The 26612-nt window shown below is 42.2% G+C and overlaps 1 protein-coding gene across 5 annotated transcripts in view; it reads right to left on the bottom strand.

The window, feature by feature from the left end:
- The window catches only part of tns2a (tensin 2a), a 57518-nt gene that overhangs the window by 11030 nt on the left and 19876 nt on the right, over positions 1 to 26612 (bottom strand). For 3 of the 5 annotated variants that reach the window (XM_061058356.1, XM_061058353.1, XM_061058358.1), the window contains exons 2-15: positions 25811 to 25916; positions 25520 to 25557; positions 10165 to 10203; positions 9685 to 9726; positions 7992 to 8041; positions 7391 to 7574; positions 7077 to 7127; positions 6855 to 6977; positions 3899 to 3963; positions 3321 to 3404; positions 2216 to 2328; positions 1119 to 1179; positions 605 to 680; positions 153 to 282 (exon numbers count right to left, since the gene is read on the bottom strand). In XM_061058356.1, the coding sequence (XP_060914339.1) occupies positions 153 to 282; positions 605 to 680; positions 1119 to 1179; positions 2216 to 2328; positions 3321 to 3404; positions 3899 to 3963; positions 6855 to 6977; positions 7077 to 7127; positions 7391 to 7574; positions 7992 to 8041; positions 9685 to 9726; positions 10165 to 10203; positions 25520 to 25557; positions 25811 to 25916 (1162 nt within the window). The remainder of the gene's footprint in view (positions 1 to 152; positions 283 to 604; positions 681 to 1118; positions 1180 to 2215; positions 2329 to 3320; positions 3405 to 3898; positions 3964 to 6854; positions 6978 to 7076; positions 7128 to 7390; positions 7575 to 7991; positions 8042 to 9684; positions 9727 to 10164; positions 10204 to 25519; positions 25558 to 25810; positions 25917 to 26612) is intronic. The other 2 variants (XM_061058354.1, XM_061058357.1) reach the window with 2 other exon arrangements.

Genomic DNA, 26612 nt, shown 5'->3' on the forward strand with positions numbered 1-26612 from the left:
GTCTAATAATTCACAGGATAACTGCTTACGACTCTGTGCTTACCATAAAAGGAAATGTTTATCAAGAAATGTATTACAGATTTCAAATACATTCAGGAGTCAGATTGTCTATCGCTCAGATGTTACCCTCTTTGCTTTCTTAATGAACGTACCTAAACAAGCTTCATCCAACTCCCCTTTGCCAAACCAGAGCTGGGATCCGTGGATGGTGCAGGTGTGGAACTGCAGCCTGAACACCGTGTCTCTGTTGGCACTCTGAGCTTGCCTGTGGTAGCATTTGACCTGCAGAGGGCAGCAGAGGTGAACAGGAAGGAAAGAGGGATAACGAGCAGTTTGGTCAGTAAATGTGAGGCTTCTTGTTCCAACACGAGTGACACCTACACTTTTCTGAAATGACAGACTGCACAAAAAGGAACAAATGATCATTCCTTGTTAACAAAGTGACAAACCCTTTTCCACACCAACATCTGTATGCAGGGATGAGCGCCGCACATTTGACCACATTTAAGCAAATGATTTGTTAAGTATTTGTTTTGTTTTCTAATGTGTGTGGAACATTTACTGAGTCATGATTACAAGGGGTCTTCTGGTGTCATATCCTCACCATGATGTCCCCCTTTAGCAGCAGCGCTGGTTCAATGGTCACACTCAACCGCCTGCCTCCGGTGCCTTGAAGGTCACTGTGAAAAACACAATGTACACAAACAAGCCGGTTATATAGCTGAAAAAACACAGGAAACTCAAGAAGATACACTAAGTGACCAGAATGTCACAAACAGAGGGTGATTGATTTACATGGTTTTACCATTTGAATATATGTTTGACAGCTGGAGTTTGATTTATTCAACATTATAAAGTTTTCATTTGGATGAGACTATAATCACACTAGTTACTTAGACAGGCCTGAAGCTAGACGATACATATAAAAGATATGAGTTATAAAAGTCTGGTTCAAGTAGAAAGATGCTCTTTGTGTTATGTTCTTCACTCCTGTCTCTTTATTTACTCTGTGACGCTGTTCAAACCTCAGGCCATAAAAGAAAACACCCGAGAACCTAGAGTTTGGCTCATAGATATCTGTGCTATCATCCGGGCGTATGACAGCAAGAAGCACTCACTAGATGCCTGAAGTGTACACCAACTGCATGGACTGGTAGATCTTCAAGAAAGGGAAGTAACCTAGAGGGAGGAGAGAGAGATTTAGACACAGCGGGGCATTATCAACGCGGAGGACGGAGGAATGTGCTGACTGCCACCCCCGCCTTCTGGACTTGATGATCAGATTAAAGATAAACAGACTGGTTTGTGTGGGCGGTGGGTGAATGTGCCCATCTATGAGAGCGGTGAGTCAGTCGACATGGCCGTGATTCAGGAGGGGAAGCCTGACAGAGCATCACACCAACACAAACCATCTCGTCATGTATACAACTTTATCTGGAAACTGTTGAAGTCAGATCAGGCAACAGATCGGAGACTGAGGGAACGACTCAGATGATCTCAGTGTTTATGTTCTCCTCAATCTTAGTTCTCCAAATGTTTAAGAGAAGTGCAGGAAAAGGAGACCAAGGAAACATGCTTTAAAGGACAACAAGATGTCCTTTCTCTCATAGGCGTCAGATGAAACATGACTTAATGATGGCCAATAACTCTCATGTGACATTTGATTCCTTGGAGCTTTGTTTGCAGTTATGATGTAATGACCACTAAAAAGGATCCCAACACCACTGCATGTTTATACTTCTTCATAACGGAACACTAGGTCAAATATAAAAATCAAAAATGGCAAATGGACTTCAGCTTGTGTAGCGCTTTTCTAGTCTTCTGACTACTCAAAGTGCTTTTACAACCCGGGTCACATCTACACATTCACACACTGATGGTAGAGGCTGCTATGTAAAGTGTCCATCAGAAGTAACCAATCACATTCATACACAAGCGGGAGCAACTTGGGGTTAAGTGTCTTGCCCCCGGGACACATCGGACATGTGGCTGCAGGAGCTGGGGATCGAACCTCCTACATTACGGTTGAGGGACGACCGACTTTGTGATCTTAAAATATAATTGTATTAATATTGTGCTAGGGTTAAAGTCTTAGTTATTTTAAAGCTGTAAAATGGAAAGCATTGTACCTATAATGACGTTTACTTAGCAAACAGGCAGATGTATTTTTTTTACACTTTGATGATTTGGCTTTAAATCATTTGAACAATCTCACCTCCTTCACCCTGAAAGTTGGGGAGTGATGGGATGAGGACTTGATGGAGGAAGAGAGGACTGCTGTTCATCTTGATCGCCCCAGACAGAAGTCCTCCAAAGTAATAGATATACCTGAGAGGGACGAGGAAGAAGTAAGGGGGAGATCCTTATAAAATAAAAGAAGGGTGATAAATTTGAGGAATACGAATAACAGATGGTGAGAGAGAGAGAGAGAGAGAGAGAGAGAGTAGAAGAATGCAAACAGTCCAGGAGCAGACGAAGCTGTTGCCAGATAGTCAGATACAAAGAGAGCAAATATTTGACTTTTCCTGAAACTATCTGCTCATGTTGAGAAATGTTTCCTGTCTTCCACAGTTGACTTGGATCAGTTGGATTGACTTGAATTAGTGTAATTTTCTTGAGACTATTTTTCTTCAACTACCATCAGTACATTTTCATACTAACATTCATGTGTAAGAATAGCTATGAAAGGAAAAGTTCTACGTTTTGATAAAAAAGCTTCTTTTGGGTTTGATTTGGATTTCAACAAACATTAATGAAAAGTTTGACTACCCCTTGATATGCATGTGTGATACTTTGCTTGATTGATGCCACTCAAATGCCTGTACATTAAATATGAACTTACATACAGGACAAAGCCTGTAAGCAGAGGGATAGTGCTAGCCTGACCTTGTCCAGAGTTTACACTTCAGGATTGTCACATACATTCTTGACTTTTATTTATGAAATTAAATTTGTCTATCTTGCAGCAGATATTTTAAATTCTCATAATGGAAAAAGCACTGATGTAACTAATAACTAATGTGTTATTGTAAACCATGACAGTGTGACAGTGAGGCAGCATGCTAACTGTGCAAACTACCAACGGAAAATTTGCCCTTCTTTGACCAAACCTGAATCAGATTTTTAATACAAATCAAATCCTTCAGTTATTTAATTGAAGAGATGGAAGCTAGAAGCGGTTTCCTTTTTCCCTTCAATAGGCTGCTAACGGGGATGCATTTACTGACCTCAGCTGTGATGTTAGACGCTCTCAACAGTCACCCCCTACCCTTCACCCCTCTTGTTCCCAATTTCCCTTCTTTTCATCCGGTGGCCTCTACCTGTTTTGGGACGGCTGGAGGGAAGAGGACACCTTATCTTCACAAAACTTCCTCATGGCGAGAGTACTGAGAGCCTGATCCGCCCTGCAAACACACACACACACACACACACACACACACACACACACACACACACACACACACACACACACACACACACACACACACACACACACACACACACACACACACACACACACACACACACACACACACACACACACACACACACACACACACACACACACACATGCTTATAGCCAACAATTTCCATCATGGGACTTGCACCAGACTGTCTTGATGCTAGAAAGTATGAGGAGAGGATACAGCTGCCATCAGCCACAGGATAAACCAGTTTCCAACTCAAAGTCCACTGGGCATAATTAATCACAGCACTTATCAACAGAGTCTGAATGGAAATCATTGTGCTGCATGTTCTTAATTTAGAACACAACAGTCAGTGGATGAAACAGATGCAAAGTTGTATTTCAATACACTAAGAAATACATGCAATTCAATACTTTTAAAGAACAGGAAAATGCTAACTGTAGCTTTAGATGTCTGTAACACACACTCACCCTGCAGAGATCTTGCTGTAGTGCATGTAGGCTGCAATGATTACTCCTGTTTTACCTTTGTTGCCCTGTAAGAGAGACGAGAAGGAGATCAATGATGATGTGCTGGTACTAAAAAGAAGACTATGACTTATGTCAGAAGTGTCTTTAAAAAGTGACGCTTAGACCACAAAGTGAATCTGTTTCACAAAGATGTCATGGCTGTCTGGATTATCTTGAAAAGGAGAAAGGGCTGACCTTGTCATCTAGTTAAATGTTTCTCCTTTCAAAGTAAAAAAAAAACATTTCACTGGTAAACTTTAACAAAGACTGATTCAAAACAAGGTACTGCCTGAAGCAGAGACTGAGAGGAGGCTTCTTATTGTGGCACGCTCACCGCTGTGACAAAAATATCAGCAAGGGTTAGAAAAAAAAAAGCTTTCTTGATCATGACTCTCTCTTGAATGCTGTTGGGGAAAAAAAAGACATTATATGATCGAAGTCGCCCAAAGATGTTTGGCGCTACTGGTCAGTCTGCATCTGGGGTTATTTTTAAAGCTGAAAAAAGTTTAAAATAACTTGAACAGTTTTTTTGTTTTTCTTGTTTAAAATGTAGATCTGGCTTTAGACTAATTGCAGCAGGATAATGCACTTAATCACAGCCTTTACTACAAACTAAGCATTTGCAAGAGTCTGATTTAATGACTTTAAATGAAAAACAGGCCATGCTTTCTCACTCTGTACTAGAGCTTTGACACTTGCAGAAAACTCCTCAAAAACTCCTGATATTTCGCAAACACACAAATTTATCGTTCAGACTTCACCCGGAGTTTCTCCTGCCAGACCCCTAGTATTTTTTTCCGCAGCAAGTCTGAGTGAGCTGAGATGTGAGAACACCGCAGGATATTATCCAGAGAATTCACCTCGCGCGAATGGGAGGGGAGAGATACGTTTGTATTCTGTGATTGCAGCACGGTGCACGGTGAGTGTATGCATGCAACCGCTACAATCTACTAGCTGCATTACCTTTTCATTTTGGTTTTCACTTCCCAGAGGGTTTAAGGGCCATGATCTCACACTTTTTTAATGCAGTCAGATGAAGCTCCAGCTAGCTATCAGCTGCCTTTAGATTTATTGGTGCCAGATGTCTTTAATAGCACAATAATGATGTGGTGAAAGGAAAATCGTTTCCATTTCATTTGAATTCAACAAAATCATGTTGCAAACAGGTATGTTGTGTTCTACATGCTAAACAGGAAACAGACAAAGGAACTGTGACTTTCAGCTTATATGGACTATTTTATGACTGTTTTTTATATTGAATGTCTGCACATCACGTATCTTTCTCATATCGTGCCTAAATCTGATGCCAACATTAAGACTGGCTGAACACCACAGGGTCCTCTTAACTATCTCTCTTGATTATCCTCAGGCTCTGCGGTTTGTACCAGGACAGCTGATTTTTTTCCCGCTTTAACGGGCCTGACGCTTGTGACTGCAGCTCTTACTTTCTACAGAGAGAGAGAGACAGGGATGAGGCAGGGACATGGAAACATGTTGACAAGCAGCTTGAGTTCAAATTAAAAAGCTCCCTGTCGCGTCTCCTCACACCGGGCGCTCTGTACTTCCTGACACATTCCAAAGACATTCCAGCATCAAATTCCTGATGTGACCCTTCGGACACAAGCAAGACCGCTGCAGCTCCACACTTAGCACAAATTAAAGCATGTTTCCACACTGTGCTGCTCGATGGAATTTACTTCATTGAGAAAAAAACTTGTTTATGCCCTTCCATGACACGATCTGCAGCTGGGGAAATAAACTGGAATGCTGTGGAAGCCAACAGACCGCAGAAGAGAAGTCTGGTTTTTAGAATTGCGATCCTCCAAACCAAAACCAGTAAATGAAACATTCAGAGAAGCCGTGGGAGCTCATTCACTCTCTGTGTTGGCTGGCTTGTTAGAGGTGGTAAGGTTCAAAGTTTATTTTATCCGGGAAGAGCAGCGGCGTCCAGATCGACAACAGATCGTGCACCTGAAGAACTGTTTTACTGTTGAGTGTGCTCCTTTTTCGCTGTTTTGAAGGTTTCAACTTCCCCTACAGTCCTGACGGGATGACTTCAATTAATCGCTAAATGATGTCAAAGTTTAAAGTCAACTTGACACAGTTTCATTCAAATTCTTTGGTTTGTTGGTTAATCATTGAATTTCAGATTATGGTGCAACTTTAGAACATAGTGGTGAGTGGAAAACCAAAGATCCCTGAGAGCAGTAACGGGATAAAAACATCATCACCTCGCCTACTTGCTCGCGAAGAATTATTACCCACTTTGACACATCAGCTCACCCAGCTTCTAGGGGAAATTTTAGCAGGGGGCCGGCTGGAAATAAATCCAGATAAGGTCGGGTTGAAAACTTGGGCATGAAATTTATTTTTTTATCATGTGTGAAAAGGCTTCAGGAATACACATCATTTATAATGATCTTCATTCCAGAGAGCTTGACCTTTTTTTGGCACTTTTTTTTTTTTTTAGGTATTATGAATAATATTTTAGACTTTATCATAAAACATAAATTAAATGTTAACGACTCATCACACAAGTTTGGTTTGATTCTAACTTTGCATACAAAAAAAATGCTTCCCCAATTTTGTATTATGTCCTCCATGAAGAACCGGGTCAACCAGCTAACTAGCAGTCAATGTTAAACACTTTAGGCAACTTTATAAGCCAATCAATGTCCATGAGGTCAGACCTAAGTTTCCTACCTTCAAAGGAAAACCACTGAAATCAAAGTGCAATAAAACAGCACAAAGTGTTTCAACTTGAGTATTCATTCGGTACTTGATACTAATGTAGTTGTCATTATGTTTCTATAAAGGATTAAAGTTGAAACTCTATTTTGATAAATCTGCCAGCTGGGGGCCTGGGAAACAACGCCACATCTGTCTTAGGAACCTTGGTCCCGCCCTGAACTCTGACCTTGCAGTGTAGGACCACCACGTGCTGGGGGTCGGAGGTCAGCCACGTCTCCATGGTTTTACATATGGCACAGATCTTATCCAGAGGAGGGGCGTGGAGGTCTGGCCAGCCGAAGTCATGAACCTGGGGGTTAATGTGTAGAGAGGGAGAGACCAGGTTGTTGGAGGGTGTTGAACTGCAGTGAATTAAATTTAATAAAGTAGAAAAAAATTAAAATCCTACCTTTGTGTTTAGTCTGGTGATATCGTGCCGTCTCTCGGAGAGGTTCAGAAGCTGAAACAGAAAAGATATTTATCACTGTAACCAGTTATCATTTCGCTTATTTTATCATGGGTGTGCCAGGAAAAAAACAAACAGACTGCTAATTTGTGGGCTGCTGAGTGTATTTCCACTTCCTGTGGCTTTATGTTTCTTTGTCTATTCTGCAGCAAACAACAGCTGATTTAAACTAAATACGCTGAGGAGGGAGGGACAATCCCTGCTGTAAAGAACCACAAAGTACACCGAGACAATGCACTACACTTCTGCTCCCTCACCAGGAATTTGTCCTGGTGTTTAGACTTGAGCATAGCTGCCACCTCCTTCAGGTTGATGCGGTATCTTTGCTCTTCGAGCTTCGGGGGGAAGAAGACGGAGATGATCCTCTCGGTGATGTAGGTCAGGTCGAAGTCGTAGTGGCGCTCCATCACTCTCTCCATCACGCGGTCCACGCTGAAGCTCCTACAGGAAGAGAAAAAGGAGAGGAGAGAGGAGGGGGTGTGAGGTCACGCAGAGAGACAGAGGGTCAGAATGTGTTTGGCTTCTTGCACAGCCTCATAAAAGTCCTGTCTGGATGGATGGATGGATGAAGAGTTTGGTAAAATATAAGAAGAAGAGAGAAACATGATGATGTGTGTAACACAAAGGTTAGCTCAAAAGCTAACTTCTCCCATCACATGACTGACACTAAACCTTTTAGAAAGAGAAGAAGAAGAGGTGGCTGTGACTGTGTAAACAACAAAAAGATAATTTCTACATATGTAGAAACCTTGTGATATAATATGCATTAAATGACTTCAGGAAAAATATCCTGCTGGGAATGGAGCAGCAGGCAATTCAATCAAATGCTTTATGAGCCCTGAATGAGATGACCTTTACCTTGGGAGGGTGTTTCTCTGTTTGGTGTAGGTCAGAGACTTTGTGGAACCCTGTGGAAAGAAAACAAAGACACATTTAAAACTCAGAGATTATATATACTTCCTGATTGATTCAATGATGTGAATATGCTGATTTGTGTTGTTGCATCATAACAGAAGCTAGCCAAATGTGAGCTGGAGCTTTATCTGATGGCTCTGACTGAAAGGTCAAAAGTTGACATGCTAAGAGTTCAGCAGGTTAGGGGTGGGAGTCGCAGAGTAACTCACGATAAGATACGATACAATAAGATGCGATACACTGCAATGGGGTCAATCAATCAATCAATCTTTATTTGTTTAGCTCCAATTCATAACAAATGTTATCTCAAGACACTTTACAAAAGAGCAGGTAAAAGACCTTACTCATTGTTATGTTATCTACAAAGACCTAACGTTAATCCATCCATTAAGCAACGTTACAGTGGAGAGGAACAGCTCAGAAACTTTAAACACAACCAGAATCATGATGAACAGCCGTCTGCTGAGACTGTGTTGGGCTGGGAAAGTGGGATAGAGGGAGATGCAGAAAGAAGGAGCGTGATGTGATGCAATTTCTTGATTTCTTGATTGAACTTCAAAGTCTGAAATGTGATGTGATCCTATGCAATACACTTATGAGATACAGTACACGTGGCCTGGGATAAAGATCATATCATGGTGTAGCGATTCTCCGAAAATCGATATATTGAAAGACAATCATAAAGTGACACATCAGAATATCTGATTCACCGAAGAATATCAAATGTCCATTAAAAGGAAAAGTGCATGAATATATTTATTCACTGAAATTAAGTGTCAGTTTCACTTTTATCGTACTTCATTGCACCACTGTCCGCCATTATTCCTGTCTTCTTCTTCTTATATACTGCTGTCAACTTCTTCTTTAGCCAATTATCTTCTCAGAAAACATGTCCTTTAATCATGACATGTCATGAACATTGGAGCCTTTTAGCGGTCACACGTGATGGGCTTATTTTGTAACAGAACCAGAATCAGGCTTATCAGGTGTCTGACGATTTCGATTTCGATTCTTGGGGTCAGGATTCGATTCAAAACGATTCTGGATTCATGATTCAAAGTCTATTTATGAATTTATGAAACAGTATGACTCCATACTTCAGGATCTACTCGAGTCATCTGAGAGACTGGCTGAATTTCTTGTTGCTCTATCTGGAATTTTGAGTTTTTGAGTCGATTTTGGGAACTTATGAGTCTATTAAAAATCTCACAATGATAGGAATCTTGATTTTAAAATAAGAAGATTTTTTCCCACCTGTTGTCTATATATATATATATATATATATATATATGTTTGTCTTGGTGTTTTTGGTGCAAACACAAAGAACATAAAAGTAGAGTATAAAACTAGAAGGCTGGTTAACAGCAGTGCTCCTACTGTCAGGGGACTTCAACTGAATAAGATAAAATAAAGAGTGAAAATACAAATATTAACAATGCAATACAAGATGTGTGCAGAATAAACATGTTCAATCACATTTAATAAAGACAGTTTATCACGGACAGCTCTGAAAAATGTCAAGAAAGACAGTAAAACACAGGTGCCATGGGGGGAAAAGATGAGGGTGGGGTGCAGGGGGTAAACATGGTGACGAGGAGGACCAGGGGACAGGATGTGAGGGTTAATGTGTGCTCACCAGGTGCTGGGTGTGTCGAGAAGGAGCAGTCCCTCTGCGCTGCTGGATGCATGAAGGAGCGGTGACAGGATCAAAATGAAGAGATGACAGAAGAATGTGAAGAGGAGGATGATAGGAGGAAGTGGGGCAAGGATGAGGTTGAGAGGAGGTGAGAGAGGGGAAGAAGGAGGAGTGAAAAAGGAGGGGATCCAGAGGAAGGAAAGGAGAGTTAATTCAACAAACAGACTCTCTAATGGATAAACATTACTACTTCCTGTAGCAACATCAGCTATTTTTTTTCTCCAGTACTGAAATCTTGCAGCGCTCCAGGAATGAACCTCAAACTCGGTTGAGGGCTCGGCTTCCCAAAAGGAATTCAGCAGGAGGAAGCCATACTGTGGTTTTGGGAAGCCATACCTTGTAACTAAGACGCAGAGGGAAAGCTGGTCTTATACGCATGAAACACTTGAGGAGAGAAATGGATGCGTAAAGAGAACTCACCAGATCATTGGAGGGAGCTGGGATGCAGGCCGAGGTCATCTGGAACACACAAAGACAACCGCTTTGAATGCTTATTCACACACACAGCACATTTACATGACTTAAAATATGTCATTTCTGTCCCGACAACAACACCAGAACAAAACCAAGAACCTTACATCACAGATATTTTCATGAACACCAACTAACAATAACCAAGCTCCACGCTTTTTGGAAGAAATAACTTAAATATTCCTTTCAATCCTTTAAACCTTGTATCTCACTTTGTGAACTACTGCTGGGAATGTTGCCCTTTCAAGATTAAGACATCTCACTTATCAGACAGTTCAGCAGTGCAGCTTACTGAAGCCGGACTGGAGGAGGCGCACGCAGATAGCGACATTTTTAAGAGGAACACGATGATGAATAGAGCACAAACACTGGCTGTAAAACCACTTAGACCGACTAAAGGGCCACGTAAACACAAGTCCACTTAATGTTTGAGAGCGTGTTTATGTATGTAAAAGTGTACTCAAATCTGAAGCCAGTTCCAGTCAGTTACACAGCTGGAGGAGCGCTGGAACGGAAACACACACAAACACACAAACCCAACTCCCATGTCTGTTTTGGGCCTATGGGTCAATGAACTGTGACCAAAGGAAGCAGGAGCTGAACAGCAGCTCTAATGAAGGGGGGCCGAGGGGTCCACAGTCATACTTACGTAACGCATGCAACACACAGACACACACACACACACATATAAAGCAATGTTCCCAATACTTAGCCCTTTCGGGTTTGTTTATTTGGATACAGGAAAAGGGCAAGAGCTTTTGGATATCTCATTGTGCACAAAAGGGAAGTTACTCAGGTCCTGAACTTGGGGGTGGGTCACCACATACAGACCAAGTTAATCTTTTCTTCCCTTTTTTTTTGTCCTTAGCATCAATCTCAGTCTGCTACTTTTGCTTGTAGGAATCCACACAACAGACGTCAACAGGAAGGCAAAAGGACAGATAATGAGCTAAATCCAGAATTGGCACGTTTGAGAGAAGTTGCAGGAAAAAGGTTGAGGTTGAAAAAAATCTGTAATCAGATGACAAATGGACAGTGTTCCCGTATGACTCACTGATAATTCATGTTTTTTCCATCTCCACTGGGACATGTATCCCTTGTTTTATCCTGTGTTGTAGGGGGAAAAGAAAAAAAGGTTTGGGATGTGTAAGGCTCTAATTTCCCTTCCTTCCCTCTGGCTAAGGCAGTGTCATTATATTGTTCTTTTCTTTCTAATTGTGAGCGGGACAATGTGTAGTGTTTGGATGGAACATATGAAAGTCCTTTGGGGGTGGGGGGGGGGGGGGGGGGGGGGGGGGGGGTTGACTTTGCAGAGATAATAAACTCATCCATGCTAATAAAAATGTAGCCTTGGATCAGGCTGATGCTCTCTAAAGACTGCAGAGCAGGGCCAAAGTTTTGGGCTTTTGCCTGCTCTTACTTAGTTCTGTGATTTTGCTCAACTAATCCAAATGGCAACAAACAAATTTATTCTTCCAGTCCTGTTCAAATGCTTACTCCGTTTGTTTTTGGCTGACCTTAAGATTATCCAGATTTTTCCTTTTTACTGTCTTCTTTCCATTTCTGGTAATAAACAGAAGAACGTCCAGACTGTCAGTCTGTCTTCTATCATTTTTATATCATAGCTTGCAGAAGTGCGCAAATGCAAATATGTGAATCATTTTACTGAATGACCCTGTTATGTCTGTACATGTCGCACCTCTAGTGGGAAGTTGGGTTGAACACAGCAATTTTACCATAATCCCTTCCTCTGTAACAGAAACAACACCTGTAAGTTTACAATGTGTGCCTGTGTTCACATACAGAACATGATTTTGCAAATACTAGTAATACTAGTGTTATACTTTGTTGTTTTCTCTCAGTGCATCACCCCTTCATCAATCAGAGTTGGTAAAGCCATATGTGTACTATAGGTTGTTTTACCTATAGTACTCTTGACTTAATCCGCTATGCCAGGAGGAAATCGAAAAGTCCTGGGAAACAGGGGAGGGTTTGGCAGGTAAGGTACAACTCGGTCAGCAAACGCATCATGCTTCCACAAAACCCCTCATGAAATCTTGTGGTATTGTCAGAAATATGAAACAGTTCAAGTAGCGTGTAACAGGAAAAATCAAAACCTTCTGGAATCATCTACTCTGGTTCCAGTTTCTCCTCACTTTGCCAATCTTGGAAGTAGTCCCCAAAGTCAGACATTTCCATCCAAGTTTGAATCTGCACCCTTCACTTCTGTTATTTCTAAATGCAGCATGAATCAGGCTAAATCTTGGCCATCCCTTTTGCATCACTTTTTCATTTCTTCCTCCTCATCCCTCTCTCCATGTGCCCAGTGAAGGGGCCAGCAGAGGGCGGCCACAAAGCCAGAACAAACACTCGACACCAGATTCCATCTCCCCCGGCCAACACTTACGCACCAACTTCCTGCTAATGGACCTCCACCCAGTCCTCTCCTTCTCTTCTCATACCCCTCGCCTTCTTTCAATTTCATCTGATTCCCTCTCTCTATTTGTAAGATAATTCCTCCCTTCCTCATCTCCTCTTTTCTTCTTCCTAAAATGTTCATCCTTGTTCCCTCCGTTATAACTTGTTACTTATTCTGTTTTTCTCCTAAGTTGAGACCGAGGAAGATCTTTAGGATTGAAACACTGCCCTGTTTATAATAAATTACTCATTGGGAGCTTTCTCTTTTTTTCCTCCTTAGTTACATCATCAATCTTTCTTCCAAATCTTGTTCTGTTTACTTCCTTGCTTCTGTTTTTGTTTCCTGACCTCTGCACCTTTCCGGCCGTCTAACCTCTTCCTCTCTTTTAAATAACTTTTGTTCTCGTCTCTCGTTCCAATTTTCTCCCGTAATCAGCCTGTGTTTATCCTCTCCACCTCCTTCGCCTTCGATGGTATTACTTCCTTCCCCTTTCTTTTCCTCCATTTTTTAATTGCCTTCTCAGAAAACTCTCTCTTGGTTGTCTTCCTCTAACCTTTTTACTTTGTTACCTGGCTTTCTTCTTCCTTTTGAACCTCCCTGTTGTTCTCATGTCTTCATGGTCCCCTGCATGTGAAGTGTCAGGCCACAGGTTTCATCCCATATGACCATCAGAAACCAAATACCTTTACAAAAGACCGATGAGAACCTTGTTCTAACTTGATCTGAACTCAGGTGCTGATATGTTCTCAGAAAAAAATCTAAAATAGAAGAGTTTGGCCGCAGATTTCCCAATCTAATAAAAAGAATCATAAATGTTTTCTTAAGAGTGCTCTCTATATAGTTTCTCTTTCACTCTCCTTAAATTGTCGCCCTTTGCTGCCTGCTCTCGAGTGTCCAGCTGGTGACACTCACAGAGCTTTTAGCCCCGTAACCCACCCCTTCTTTTCTTCCCTGACCTCTTCTCTCCATCTCCATCTGCCATCCCTCTGTCCTCTTCCTCTCTGCTGGTTTTGTCTCTGCTGCAGTGGCCCGGCTCCTCCAGCTCTTTACATGTTCTTTGATCCATCAAAGCCAGAAGAAGCATGGCTAATGGATAATGCACAGCTCTCTCCGCTAAACGCATGGCTTAAGAGCTGTGTGCTCTGGGAAGGATAACTAGGGGGTGAGGTAGCTGCCTTGGTATGCTGTTAGTGTGAGAAACTGGTGTGTGAGAGGAGTGTTTGTGAGAGCAGTGTATGATAGAGAAAAAGGACAAAAGATATTTAGGGAACTTTTACCTCTAAATATCACTGAAAATACTTCTGTCAATGATGCCATTACTTTTGTACTTTGCTTACTTTGTTAACTTATTCTATTGACCCCATTTTAGGCCCGGGCCCGACTTCTTAATACTCTAATATACACTTTTTAATTGTGTATTTGATGCTCATATTTTGTACTGTAATGTTAGAGCAACCTGACACAAGTATTTTCTTCGGGATTAATTAAGTTCTATCTTATCGTATCGTCAATCATCTGCTATTTATGGTCATTACTTAAGTATTGTAATTGTCAAGAGAACATGACTTTAAAAAAATCAGCCTATAAAACGAATGTGAAAGAAAAGATATGAAGACAATGGGGTGCCAATGGTGGACCTGCCACTTTTGGTATTCTCTGAGGAATGTCCAATTGAGCTGCACGGTGCTGGGCTGTAAGCGCGAGGTCCAACTACAGGACATTGGGCGCTCATGCCAACCTGTTTTTCGACAGATTGGTCACTCAGCACACCGGCTGCCTGCAGATACTGGTCCTGCTGTTGGGTTGATACCCTTCTACGACCCTGTCCAGCTCTCCTCATGTAACTTCTGGTCTGCTGTTATCTCCTCAGTGCTCTTGAGACTGTGCAGGGAGACGCAGCAAACCTTCTTGTGACCGCATGTATGGATGTGCCATCCTTTCCCCCCTTGCACAACCTGATTGGGCTGCAGGTACGACCTCATGCTACCATTAATGACAAGGACACTATCAGAACATAAAACTATCAGTCAGGAGAGTAAACCTTCCACCATATGTAGAACCATTCCATTTTAACGGGTGGTTTTGCCTTTCCATTGCACCTGTTGTCACTTTCATTTGCACCAAAGCAGGCGAGATTGATACACAATCACTTGTGCTTCCTAAATGGACAGATTGATATACCTGAAGTTTAAATGACTTGGTGTTCACTAAGAGCAGTGTATATTAAGTCTATAGTTCATACCAAGACAACCAATACATTTACCTAAAGTAACACAAATTACACCATTACATTACGCACAGTAGAATCAAGTAGCATTATGGAAATCCTCATTGCACTCTGTGACTCTGTGATCTAATCAGCTAAACCTTGAGCTCTTTTTTAGCTTGCCCCAAAAGTCTTTGTCTCTTCACCCGCACCAGCCTATTACACCACACACAACACTTTGTAGTTCACTGAGAAAACATGGCAACATGTGCTACTCGCTACATCGGTGAGATCAGAAGCCATGTGGTCCTTGGTCACATATGATCACAGCACTCATGCAGCATTTCCTTTAATGGTTAGCCCGAGGCTTAATAGCGTTCCCATTCCTAAGGACCCCTTGGGAGAGCCAATCAGAGAGCTCTGATGAAAGCTGCAGCAAATCAGCAGTGAAAGACGAGTCTGGCCGTGACCTTGTGTGCTTTCATCTTCACCATCCACAGTGAAAGAGCTGCAGGCATACACTGGGACTACACAGAACAAATCTAAGTAGTATCTTACAGCAAAACGACCCCAGAGGGAAAGATTTCCTCTGATGACAGCGATGTAACAGGTATGAAGTTCAGACAACTGACTCAACAAAAGAGACACATAATCAACATGACTATTGTTACAGCCCTGAAACATTTTCTGTGTGTGTGAATTCTGTGTACTGTGTCTATGTGTGCTGAGTGAGTGCTCTGTCTGTGTTGTGGATCAGTGGTCGTCATCCTGTTTCGCGAGTTTGAGTGTGAGTGTGGGCTCTGTTGAGTGCGTGGATCTTTGTCTTTTGGTCCGCAGGTTGAAAGGGCTCAATAGCTGGAGGTGTGGGTCCTTCAAGGGAGTGTGCGTCAGTCGGATTGGTTCAGTGTCAACATCCTATCATTCAAAAAAGACCGGGTCTTCCCTCAGACTGACAGCAGCACCGTTCAGTCCTCAGCCTCCAACATTTGTTAAATTGTGATTTGTGAGAAATGAATGCCTTGGTGACAACACTTGGTTTAAATCTTGTGTTCAATCAAGACTTTGATTTGGCAGTTCTTTGTTTGGCAGTGGAACAGTAGTCACCCTGAGTCATTATTTGCTTTTGATCAGTTATTGTTGCACTTGATTATTGTAATAAATCATTTTCATTAATTGGAAAACTTGGTTAAGCCTTTTGTTTGGGGAACAGAGAGGGGACATCTTTGTTTAATTTATTGTTTATACTGTTGAAACACATGTTGTGGTAAAATCTATTTCTATCCCTCACATGCAGGTGTGAAGGGAAAACTAAATATTCAAAATACCACAAACCCCACACCGCCCTTTAGAGACTACTGCTCAAGATGTGGAGCTATATGCTAGAACTTGAAAACATACAACTGTTTTATTTCATAGGTCAAGGTCCTGTGAGATATAAAATGAGGCATTTGAATGTGCGTTAAAAAAACTTTTCCAGGCCTATTACAATCAAGCCAGAAAGAAGAAATGTGGTGTCAACAAAAACATTCACATGAATTTTGGAACTGTGTAAGGACGGAGTGAGGGTCAGCTATCACATCCTCTAAATTGGGCAATTTCACATGAATTCAACAGCGGTCTTCAACACTTGAGGTTAAAGTGGGTTGACAATATTGTCTTTGCACTCGCCTACTTTGATAAACATGCTTGAAAAAGGCCTGATCGGAAGTGTTGGTGAAGCAATTTCATCTCTTAAAATCATAGATATTCTAAAATGACTGAAGCCCTTTTCACACAAAAAATACCTGGACATTTTCAAGGCCCTGATATATTTCAGGAATTTGCATTTTGTACATACCCCCCTTAGTGCTCTCACAACTTGAAATACTCTGTTTGGTTGAAGCAATAGTCACCTTACCCTGACAATGATGGGCTTTTACTGCACATGCATGATTAATAGATTTATGTCTAAGTTCTTCAACAAGGTAAATGTAGGAGCTAACACATTATAAAGTCTGTGAAGTCTTAAATTAAGACTTTACATGAGTACTTGGTTTACTTTTTTGTTGGAACGAGTAATGTATCGAGGAAGCTCTACAAGTCAAGTAGTCCGTTATTTTGAAAATGTTTCCAAAAAGTAATCCATTACTGACTTATTTCTTTTCTCTCCTAATTATTTGCACTGTGTCTATTTCACTCCTGCTTCTTGGCAGGTAGCTGTGGAGAGTTAACCTACAGTTGTGTCAGTGTGTATATGTAGCTGGCTAATTAAAGTAGCATAACGGAGGATGGGACAGCACTCACTGTGTGGAAATATCCCCAATATGTTGAACTGAGCGACATAACGAGTTGCTTTCCAATGGCAGGAATCTCGTAAAGTTATGACCTACTTTTAAAAGTAACCAAACTCTGACTAAGTACACGTTTTTAACTCATCCAGCACAAAATATGTATAAGCACACATTTTCCATCTGAATACAGTACCCATTACAGCTCTACTCCTGGAGCCAAGAGGAACCCTAATCCAGAGTAGTCTGAAATCTTCTGGCTCCTTCATGACTTCCTGCCACCAGTTTAAACTGGTCCAACACTGTACTCCTTCATCCATCCGACCTGGACTCCAATTTCTTCCCTTATCCCCTTATCTCTAAACCCTCCTGCTTTGATCCCTTACCCCCTCATCCCTCAACCCTAATTCCCCTCTATCCCCACTTCTCTCCCTCAGGACCGTAAATCCATCATTTTTATATAATTCTGCTCTTTTTCATTCATGATAAGCAATAAATGATTTCAAAACCGTGTCTTTATCGCAGTTCTGCTGGAATTTCACCAAAAGAGAAATCAAATAGATGTTTTATTATAGATTGTATGATTACTTTTGCTGTGTTGTATTCCTGTCAGAAGTCCAAGCGTCAAAGTTCTGACAAGGCATCATCAGAGTTTAAACCCCATGCTTTATGAAGCCCATACACTGAAATATCTGAAACAAAACCTTGAGACTGTTTCATGTATGTCTGGCGGTCAAAAAAACCTCCAGATGGTCTCTCCTTTGCCCAAACCTGCAGGACTCATTTGGCAGCAGTTTTTGAGAGTTACCTGGCTTAGCTTTATAACTACACTTCAAATGGACCCGACATGTCTAATGCCTCTTAATCATGACAAGGTGGACTTCATGAGAAAACCAGAGAGCACCCGGCCTAACATGAGGGGACTTCAAGGCCACGACTAAGCAAAAACAACACCCACAGGTGAAACACTTTGTATCCTCTGGACTTTGCACAGGGGTCCCGTATAGTTTTCTGTATGTGAGGCCGGCTAACAAAGCCTTTGAGAGTTTTCCTTTCTTTTCACATTTCTCACTCTTCAGCACATGTTTCCCTCTCTCACTCTTTGTCTCTTGTTCCCACACTTTCTTCTGACCCCAAAAGGAAAGAAAAGGGACTCTGTCTGTTGCTGTTTCATATTTTTGCTCCAGGCTGCTGAGAGGGAGGCCGTAGATATCGCGGGTCACATGGGTCCCTGCGGTGGAGCTTTAATGACCGAGTAGTATGAAATTCCCTGTTATGGGGTTTTGGCTACACATACATGAGGGCTAGGGTTAACCCTCATGGAGCTATACAGAGGGAAAACACAAACAGGAATGCACACGTGTTGCTTTTACAAAGAGTCTCTTGGTACATGTAGAGAGCCTCAGTTTTATTCTCATGCATCCATCTTCACCATCTTCCCAAGCCAAACACGGTCAGAGAGCTCAAAGATGGACAAAAATAAACGTGAGCATGTAAACACAGCAGGAAGTCAAGGGCCGGGATGAGACATCAACAATGGAAAAAGTCCCTTGTGAACAAACCAACACAAGGCATCATTACAGATCTCCCTGTGGTCGAGCTTCCCTCAAATGCATCTCTGTCATCTATCCGGTTGATAAGAAGGCACAGATACAATTCCCACAAGCACAAGGCCCCTCCTGTTTCTATATTTGAAGCATGCTCCAACCAGAGCAGTATTTACTGAATGCACAAAAATGTATTTACATTCTTATGTCTTGTCAGCTTTTTGAATACAGCCCATTATCCTCTGCAGAACACCACAGCTCAGAAACAAGACAACACTGAGGTGACAGTTTTCATTTTTCCTCCTATGCCTTTTTTTCTTTAAATCTGATCATTTTCTTCAGCTGTCAAGCAAATTTGAAGAAAACTTTTAAAATGAACAACTAAGAAGTGTGAAATAGGCACGAATAAGCACTTTTAGAGGGATTCAACTATTGGATGATTTCAAAGTGTAGTTTCCTTAGCAGTAATGTTCTGAAGAAAGATTGTGAGATGTCCTCAGGAACACTTGCATAGACTGTACAGAACATGGATGCAGCCTCTGCCTCAGTGACGTCACCCATTGGTTTCTGAAGAGGCTTTTTAAACCGAACGTTGGCAGCGGTTGCCATATTGGAAATGCTAACTCCAACTAACTTTTGATCATTCTAGAGGTGGAGTTGAAGCAGGCTTTAGTCTCCTGGCTCTGCAATAAACACATGTCAGTCATCCCAGCTGAACCTCTAATTATGCAAATTTCTGAATAACCCTTAGCCTTAATATCATCAAAAGTGATGATTTGAAGTAGGCCCCTGCTGTAGCAGGCTGAAAGCATGTTTGTATTTGTGCGGATTGTGAGGATTCCTCTGCTTTTACAGCCAGCCTCTAGTGGACAATCAAGAAACTGTAGTTTTTTTGCACTTCCTCACTGTTATTTTATTTCCGCTGGTTTCTTTTTGGGAAAAGTCCTTTGTATTGAACCATGTTAAATGCTGTCGAGTGTGTCATATAATGATTCTAATGGATGCAGCGAGGGTCAGATGATAAGCCATGTGAGTCTGTTATCAGACTTTATTTGGAAATAGTGTCTTCTTATCCAAGTAGGTTTATTGACTTTTCTATCGAGGAAGGAACAAAAAAATATTCATTTAGACCTTTAAACAAACTGTGACGCATTTCAGTGTCAAACCTCCCTCAGCGAGTTAAAGGTCTGCATCATCATGTAGTGACAACAAAGGCTTTTTCTTTTGTTATGTTATGCCTTCATTAGTGCGACAGGACAGGGGAGCGAGTTGGAAACAGGGAGAGAGAGTGCAAAATGACATGCGGGAATGAAGCCACGTCAGATTTGAACCCGGGATGCTAACTTTGAGGACTAGCCTTGGGGCTTGCAAACTGACCACTAGGCCACCGGTGCCCCCAAACACAAGCATTTGAACTGTTCACTTTTCTTACAATCCTAAAAATCTGTGACTCAGTCTGTGTCACTACTAAAGACCCCTGGTTAGAGAGATATCCAAAAGGCCTCTTCCTGTTAAGACAGAACAAACCCACCAGCCAATTAGTGCGGCTTATGCCCCCGATGGTACACACACACACACACACACACACACACACACACATGCTGTGGCCTGGCAGAGTCCCAACTTGGCTACGTTGGTTGTCATGCTTATGGTTTTAACTCTCATCAACATCCCTCACCCACTCGTTCCTTTCATTCTACACACACACACACACACACATACACACACCTACACATGCACACACAGCTTAAACTCAAAACACACCAGCTTATCTAGGCAATTACCAGAGCTGTCTGTGATAAAGTGGGCGACTCCTTTAGACAGGAGAGACAGTCATAGTCTCTGAAATGTTCAAATGATACAGTTGGATATCGTTATCCTGCATGACTCACGCTGAATTCATGAGGATTTGGTGAAGTGCAAGGTCTGCAGGATGAGAACCAGAGGTCTGACCACAAAACTCTGACTCAAGACTGCTCAAATGGATGTCACACAGATCCCGCAAAACATGTTTCCACTCCAGATAAAGTGATTCAGTAGAAAGTTTGAAATAAACGGTTTGAATGAATATTTCACAGTTAACCTGGACACTGAAAACAGCAGAAAGAAAATGTAAAGCTGACATGTTTTAAATGTAACGAGTGACATATTCCTATAGCAACAACCAGGAAGTTATGTGACCATGAGGTTCCTGCTTGACAGGAAGTCAGTGGGATTGGGGGGGCTTGTTGGGTCAGCTGTCATGTTGAGCTTCATGTCGGGAAACACAACATTTCATCATTCCATCTTCTCATCACATCCTTTGTTTTGTGTCCGTTAGCCAGAAAAGAAATCAAACTTAAGCCCTGTGGCCTTAAGGAGAATGGCTCCAGTAAACAAAAGGGTTTAAACATTATTAGATTAATAAAAAAGTCATTTGCAGACTTTCTGTTTCTCTCTCTGTTGTTCTGACATTTCTGGAAGAGAAATAAAGAGAAGGGGAGGGGAGCAGAACTCAAACCACAACTGTCCTGATGAAAGGCTTTCATGTCAGAGAAACATCAGGGGTCATGTTGCTCTTCCTCTTATCCCCTCATCCTCCCCCATTTCCGCTCCATCTATCTGTACTAGACTGTACATCCTCTTCTTGTAAAGAGGACCAGACGGTGCAAACAGTTCATGTAAAACGTTTTTTCAGTGGATAAGGACGGGACAGGAGCAGGAGTCCTGATACACAGAGGGGAGGCAGGGATTGTAATTACAGCGATACACAGCTCTGCTCTGCCAACATACACCAACTGTGTAATGGCTTATCATTCAGACGTGTTTCCTGTCAGGACAGTAAAAAAAAAAGATATCTTTTAGTGTCAGTCACTGATGTAAAGAGTCGCTCTAAAAGACTGTCAAAGTCAAAAAGAGTCAAGAAACAACTGTAGACCTTTGCACATTACGGTCCCTCTTTTTCTATTTCTAGCAAGAAGTAAGTCATGTTCAAAGATATGTTTAAAAGTACAGGAAATAAAAACAATAAAATGGAGAATGATGAGGGAACATTTCATCTTGTCATCAGAGAACTCCAGGTTCTGAGCTGTGAAGCAACATTATGTGAGAATCCCGTTTGGTGCACTTCCGCACATGAAGGTTTCTGATCGCAATTGCACTTTTATAAAACACAGAGCTGTTATGGCTCCCCATCACAGACAACGTGCATTTGTTGACAATCAGGTGGGGGTGGGGGTGGGGGGGGGGGGGGGGGGGGGGGGGGTGTTGAACGACCCAAGAACGACTGACAAATTACAGTAATATTACCGTATCTTGCCCAAATGACTCTGCTAGCATCTACAGCACGTTGTGACACCTTTTGGTGTAAGATGGATTTATTTATTTATTCATATGCAAACCTGAGACAGAACTAAGGTTAGAGGTCTTTCTGCACCCGGTAAATCTCCTAAACATGAGACAACGATGAAACCGAAAACAGTCACAATCTGCAGGGTTGCACACTCTGCTTCTTGCTCGGTCGCTCTCTCTTTTTCTCTTCTTAGCTTCTTCTGTCTCTTAACTTCAGCCTTTGTATCAAACAGTATTGAGAGAACCGGGGCGATCTGTGGACATGGGAAAGACACTATTCTCCTTGTTAAAAGTTGTTTTACTTTTACATCAAGTTACATACTGTTGCTTTCATGTAAAGATTTTGGCGACATTGGCACAAAGCAGCTTAAGAATGAATCCAAACATGGACTTGGCCTAGCTGCAGCATCATCATCATCATCAACACAGATTGGCATTTTTTATGTAATCCTGTGTGATTTCATATAAATGTGTGTTCTCCTGTATCACTCAGTCTGAGAGCTGAGCAGATGGAGTATTCTCCTTCGACCAGCGGAAATTCCTCTTCTTTCCTAATTAAACTGACAGGCCAGTCAAGTTGTCATGGACTGCATTTCACTAATTTTAATCCTTCCTCCTCCCACTGTTCCTCTAACTCCCCTCTCTCTCCTCTGTTTCCCTCCCAAACCTCCTCTCCATCTTCATGCCCATGGGGCCCTCGTTACTTTCCCCCCACCCCACACCCTCCCCTCCCCTCCATGCCCCTGATTCCCTGTGGACTCAATTTTCCACTTGGGATCAGAGATAAGGAGGAACTGTTCTCTGAGAGAAGAACATGCTGGAAAAAAACAGTTTATTGGCCTCTGTGTGTTTTTGTGTGTGTGTGTGTGTGTGTGTGTGTGTGTGTGTGTGTGTGTGTGTGTGTGTGTGTGTGTGTGTGTGTGTGTGTGTGTGTGTGTGTGTGTGTGTGTGTGTGTGAGAGAGAGAGATAGACAGTAAAGATAGTCTCTGTGTGTTTTTTTATAGCATGGAGATGGGTCAGCTGCAGGCGAAAAAGTCGAGAACAAAGTGACAGAATGCAACCAAGCAACAACAAAAACATGACTTGTCCATGTTCTAACCACCAAATATTCTCTCCATGCGGGAAATGTCAGAATGATGTGAGGGTTTTCCCAGAGACCTGGGAGCGCACTCGCTGACTCATACTGGACGTAGTTTAAATGAGAAGATGTGTCACAAGGTTTACAGCAATGCCGCGCTCGGGTGCAGATGTAAAACCGAAACCTGAGGAGAACAGGATGTCGAACAGATGACAGAGGGCAAGACCTCCAGATGTGTGCGTGCACATAAACACACACCAAAATGGTAAACACGTTAACAAGGAGGGTAGAGGTAGCCGACTCACACTCAAGGTTATGTGTAATAACTTCCAAATGTGAATGTAGTTCAAGTAAGGAAACACCTTGAACTGATCACACTTGTTACACAGGTAAGAACAGCTGCTAAAAAAAAAGAAGCTAAAGCTAATTAGCAGTCAGACAGCTGGGATCTGTTATTGTCTATAAATAAGACATGTCTCTCTCGTCACTTAAAAAGTATGCTTCTTTAAATTCACAGTGCGTCTGATTGATGCCATCTTCTCTTTATACAGGGTTAGATAACAGCTGAGATGGATACCGCAGCCAGACCCCACCCTCCCTTATCTGACCTCTCCCTTCCTGGGCAGCACTGATGGATATCTCCCGGCCAAAGCCAGTCAACAACAACACATCAGACACTTACAGTGTCAGTAAAACAGAGAGCAAGGCGAGCTGTTTGCAGTACGTTAGCTGACTGTAGCTCGCTGCAAACATGCAGTAGAGGCTGACCTGCATGTTCAATCCAAGCAGGGATTGAAAAAACACACAAGTTTCACCGAAAAGCCTAGTTTTACTTTTTTTTATTACATGTGCTGTTTGAAAGCCCTCCTTTCATCTCTGAACTTATCCTCAAGGCTGTCTCAGATAAAAGACAGGAGGATGGAGCCATGCCTCCTCTTTGCCACATGCCTTCTCCCTTGGCTTTCTTTCCTTCGTCCTCATGCTTGCCAAGGCTCCCCTGGCCTCAGCATTGACCTCCTCTTCTTCACTTTGCCCATGGGTTGGCATTCTCCCCCTCTGCATCCCTCTGTCTATTCATTATACCATCCAATCCATCAATGAGCCTTTCACAGAGGCAGCAGTGTGGGGTTCGAGCCAGGGCTGCAGCTCGGTTTGAGGAATGTAACCGAGCGGCCTTCGTGTTAGCCAAGATCTCAAGACTCCTGCCCTCATGCAGCCACTGTCCTGTATCATTTTACACCTCACTGGCAGACCAACGGCAGAACAACTCACATCGTTAAATCTTTACGATCCATACAGTCAAGTGCATTACCACTGAGTATTGATGAAAAGGAAAGTTTAACCCTAGAGGCCAAGCAAGATTAGAGGGTCAGCATCTGGGCTTAACCTTGAATTAGTCGGGTCATAGTGGTGGCAGGAGACGCCTGCACAGTTAACCTAGTTCTCATGTTCACAATGTCAATAATTTATGTAAGTAAAGGGATCAAATGATTTACTCAAAATCGCTGGGAAGAACTTTCATTTTGTGTCGATCCAGGAAACCCAAAGTGGTAAATCTATATCTCGCCCTGCACATGCAGAGAGATATTCTGTCACAAAATAAAACCTTCCCGCTGTCTCTTAACAGGTAAGCAAATCTTCCATTGTAAATCGTAGCAGTGCAAAATGTAAACAAAGCTCAACTGTAGCATGCTGTCAATCGCCTTGTTTAACACAATAGAAATCTTCAGTCTTGATGTTGATGTAACAGTTTGCTTTTGCAGAGCCCCTTTCAAATATGCACTTCTGAAAATGTCCATACTTTCCTCATTGGCTTCATTTGTGAACATAAGGGACCACATTTTCACTCCGACTTTAAATGCCAATCTACGGCAATTCCTGGCAGTTACAGGCTGTTATCAGTGTTGACTGTAAATTCAGGTGAAGAGCTGTTCATTTGAACCTCCACTTTACAATTTACAGAGACGATGACTGACGGAAATCCTGCTCTTCATGCAGTGATAAAGACCTCTTTCCTGACAGGTACCCAGTAATAAGTCTGCAAGAAGTCTGGGTGATGTAATGAGGCTGCTTCATATTTTTTTCTCTGTGTTCTCTTCCACTCTTTCTTGATACTGTAAATATATGCAGTTACACAATGTTGTTATAACGCAAAAAAAATGTCATCACAGTGTTGGATTTTGTTATAAACATTACACTGTGACCCCCAGAGCCTCCTTTTTATGTCATGTCCTGCCCCCCTAAGACCAGCCAACCCTCCGGCCTGACAGGGAAATCTCCCGCTGAGATTCCCGTGTGTGAAAGAGAAACTCAGTATGATTTCAGGGTCCTGAAACCTTCTAGAAGTGGTCCGGAGTACATGTGTGAAAGGGGCTTAGGTCGTATAATTATAAGTATAAATAACCTGCTATACAACTCCTCACAGGAGCATTAATATAATGTATTTGTGTCCTTACCTTGGCCTCACACTTCCTGTGGGTGGCTGTCTTGCATACTATGAGAAAAAGAGAAAAAGGAGAAAAAAGGAAAGAGAGAGGAAAGAAACAGAAGGCAAGATGAATACCTTAAATCAATAGGTATGTGCTGCCTTAAATTCATTCTTTTTAGACCGATTCCAAATCCTGTTATCATTCCAGCCTGTCCTGACATTGCTAACTATGTTCCTATTGGTCGTTCAAGGTAATGTATTCATCAGTGAATAAAGAGCAACACTAAAGACAACACGTGAACATGTTTGCAACATTTACCTCTGCAGAAGGAGCCGATGTTGTCGATGTTCTGACGACACACGCCGCACTGTCGCTTCTTCTTGAAGGTCTTCTCCTTGAAGACGTGGGGCTCCCCCTTCCCCCCCTGCAAACACACACAAGAGAACAGGACCAGAGGTTACACTACAGAACATTTTCAGAAACAATGATCCTTGTACGACCTTCATCCAAGAGTTTGACTTGGCAGATGTTACATGTTGTGTGTTGTCCCTCTTCACACTTCTGACAGGATGAAAACAAGACACACAAAAGAAACTGGACTTCCCCGACTCTTTCCATGGAAAGGAAAGAAGAAAACAAAGTAATGGTTTAGCGGGCTGTAACGATGTCAGGAGATTAGAGTTGTCAGCTTTAACCTGAGCAGACCAGAGTGTACAGCTGTGTGAAAGAGTGCACAACTCCACATCATCCAACACTTATTCTGTTCTCCATTTGTCTCTTGAACTTCGGTTCTGGTTGTGTAACTTTCCAGTAATAATCCTTGTGGTGCCCGCTCAAACCGCACTATAATCCTCACTGTGTTTGAATGGGTGTAATGGTTTGGGAAAAGATATAAAAGAGCAAACATGTTGGTCCAATTCTCAACATGAGAGTGAAAAAATCTTTATTTTTCATGTCTTAAACTGGGCCTTAGCATGTGTGTTAGTGTGTAAGTCAGTGTGGTTGCTATTCCCGCTCAGCCCCTCTTGGTTTCCCCAACATGGGATCAGAGCCACAGATGACTGGGCATGACGTGACTCTTTGAACATGAGAACATTTACAAACTATGGGCTAAGATACT

The sequence above is a fragment of the Labrus mixtus genome, chromosome 15 (assembly GCF_963584025.1).
Source record: "Labrus mixtus chromosome 15, fLabMix1.1, whole genome shotgun sequence".
Lineage (NCBI taxonomy): Eukaryota > Metazoa > Chordata > Actinopteri > Labriformes > Labridae > Labrus > Labrus mixtus.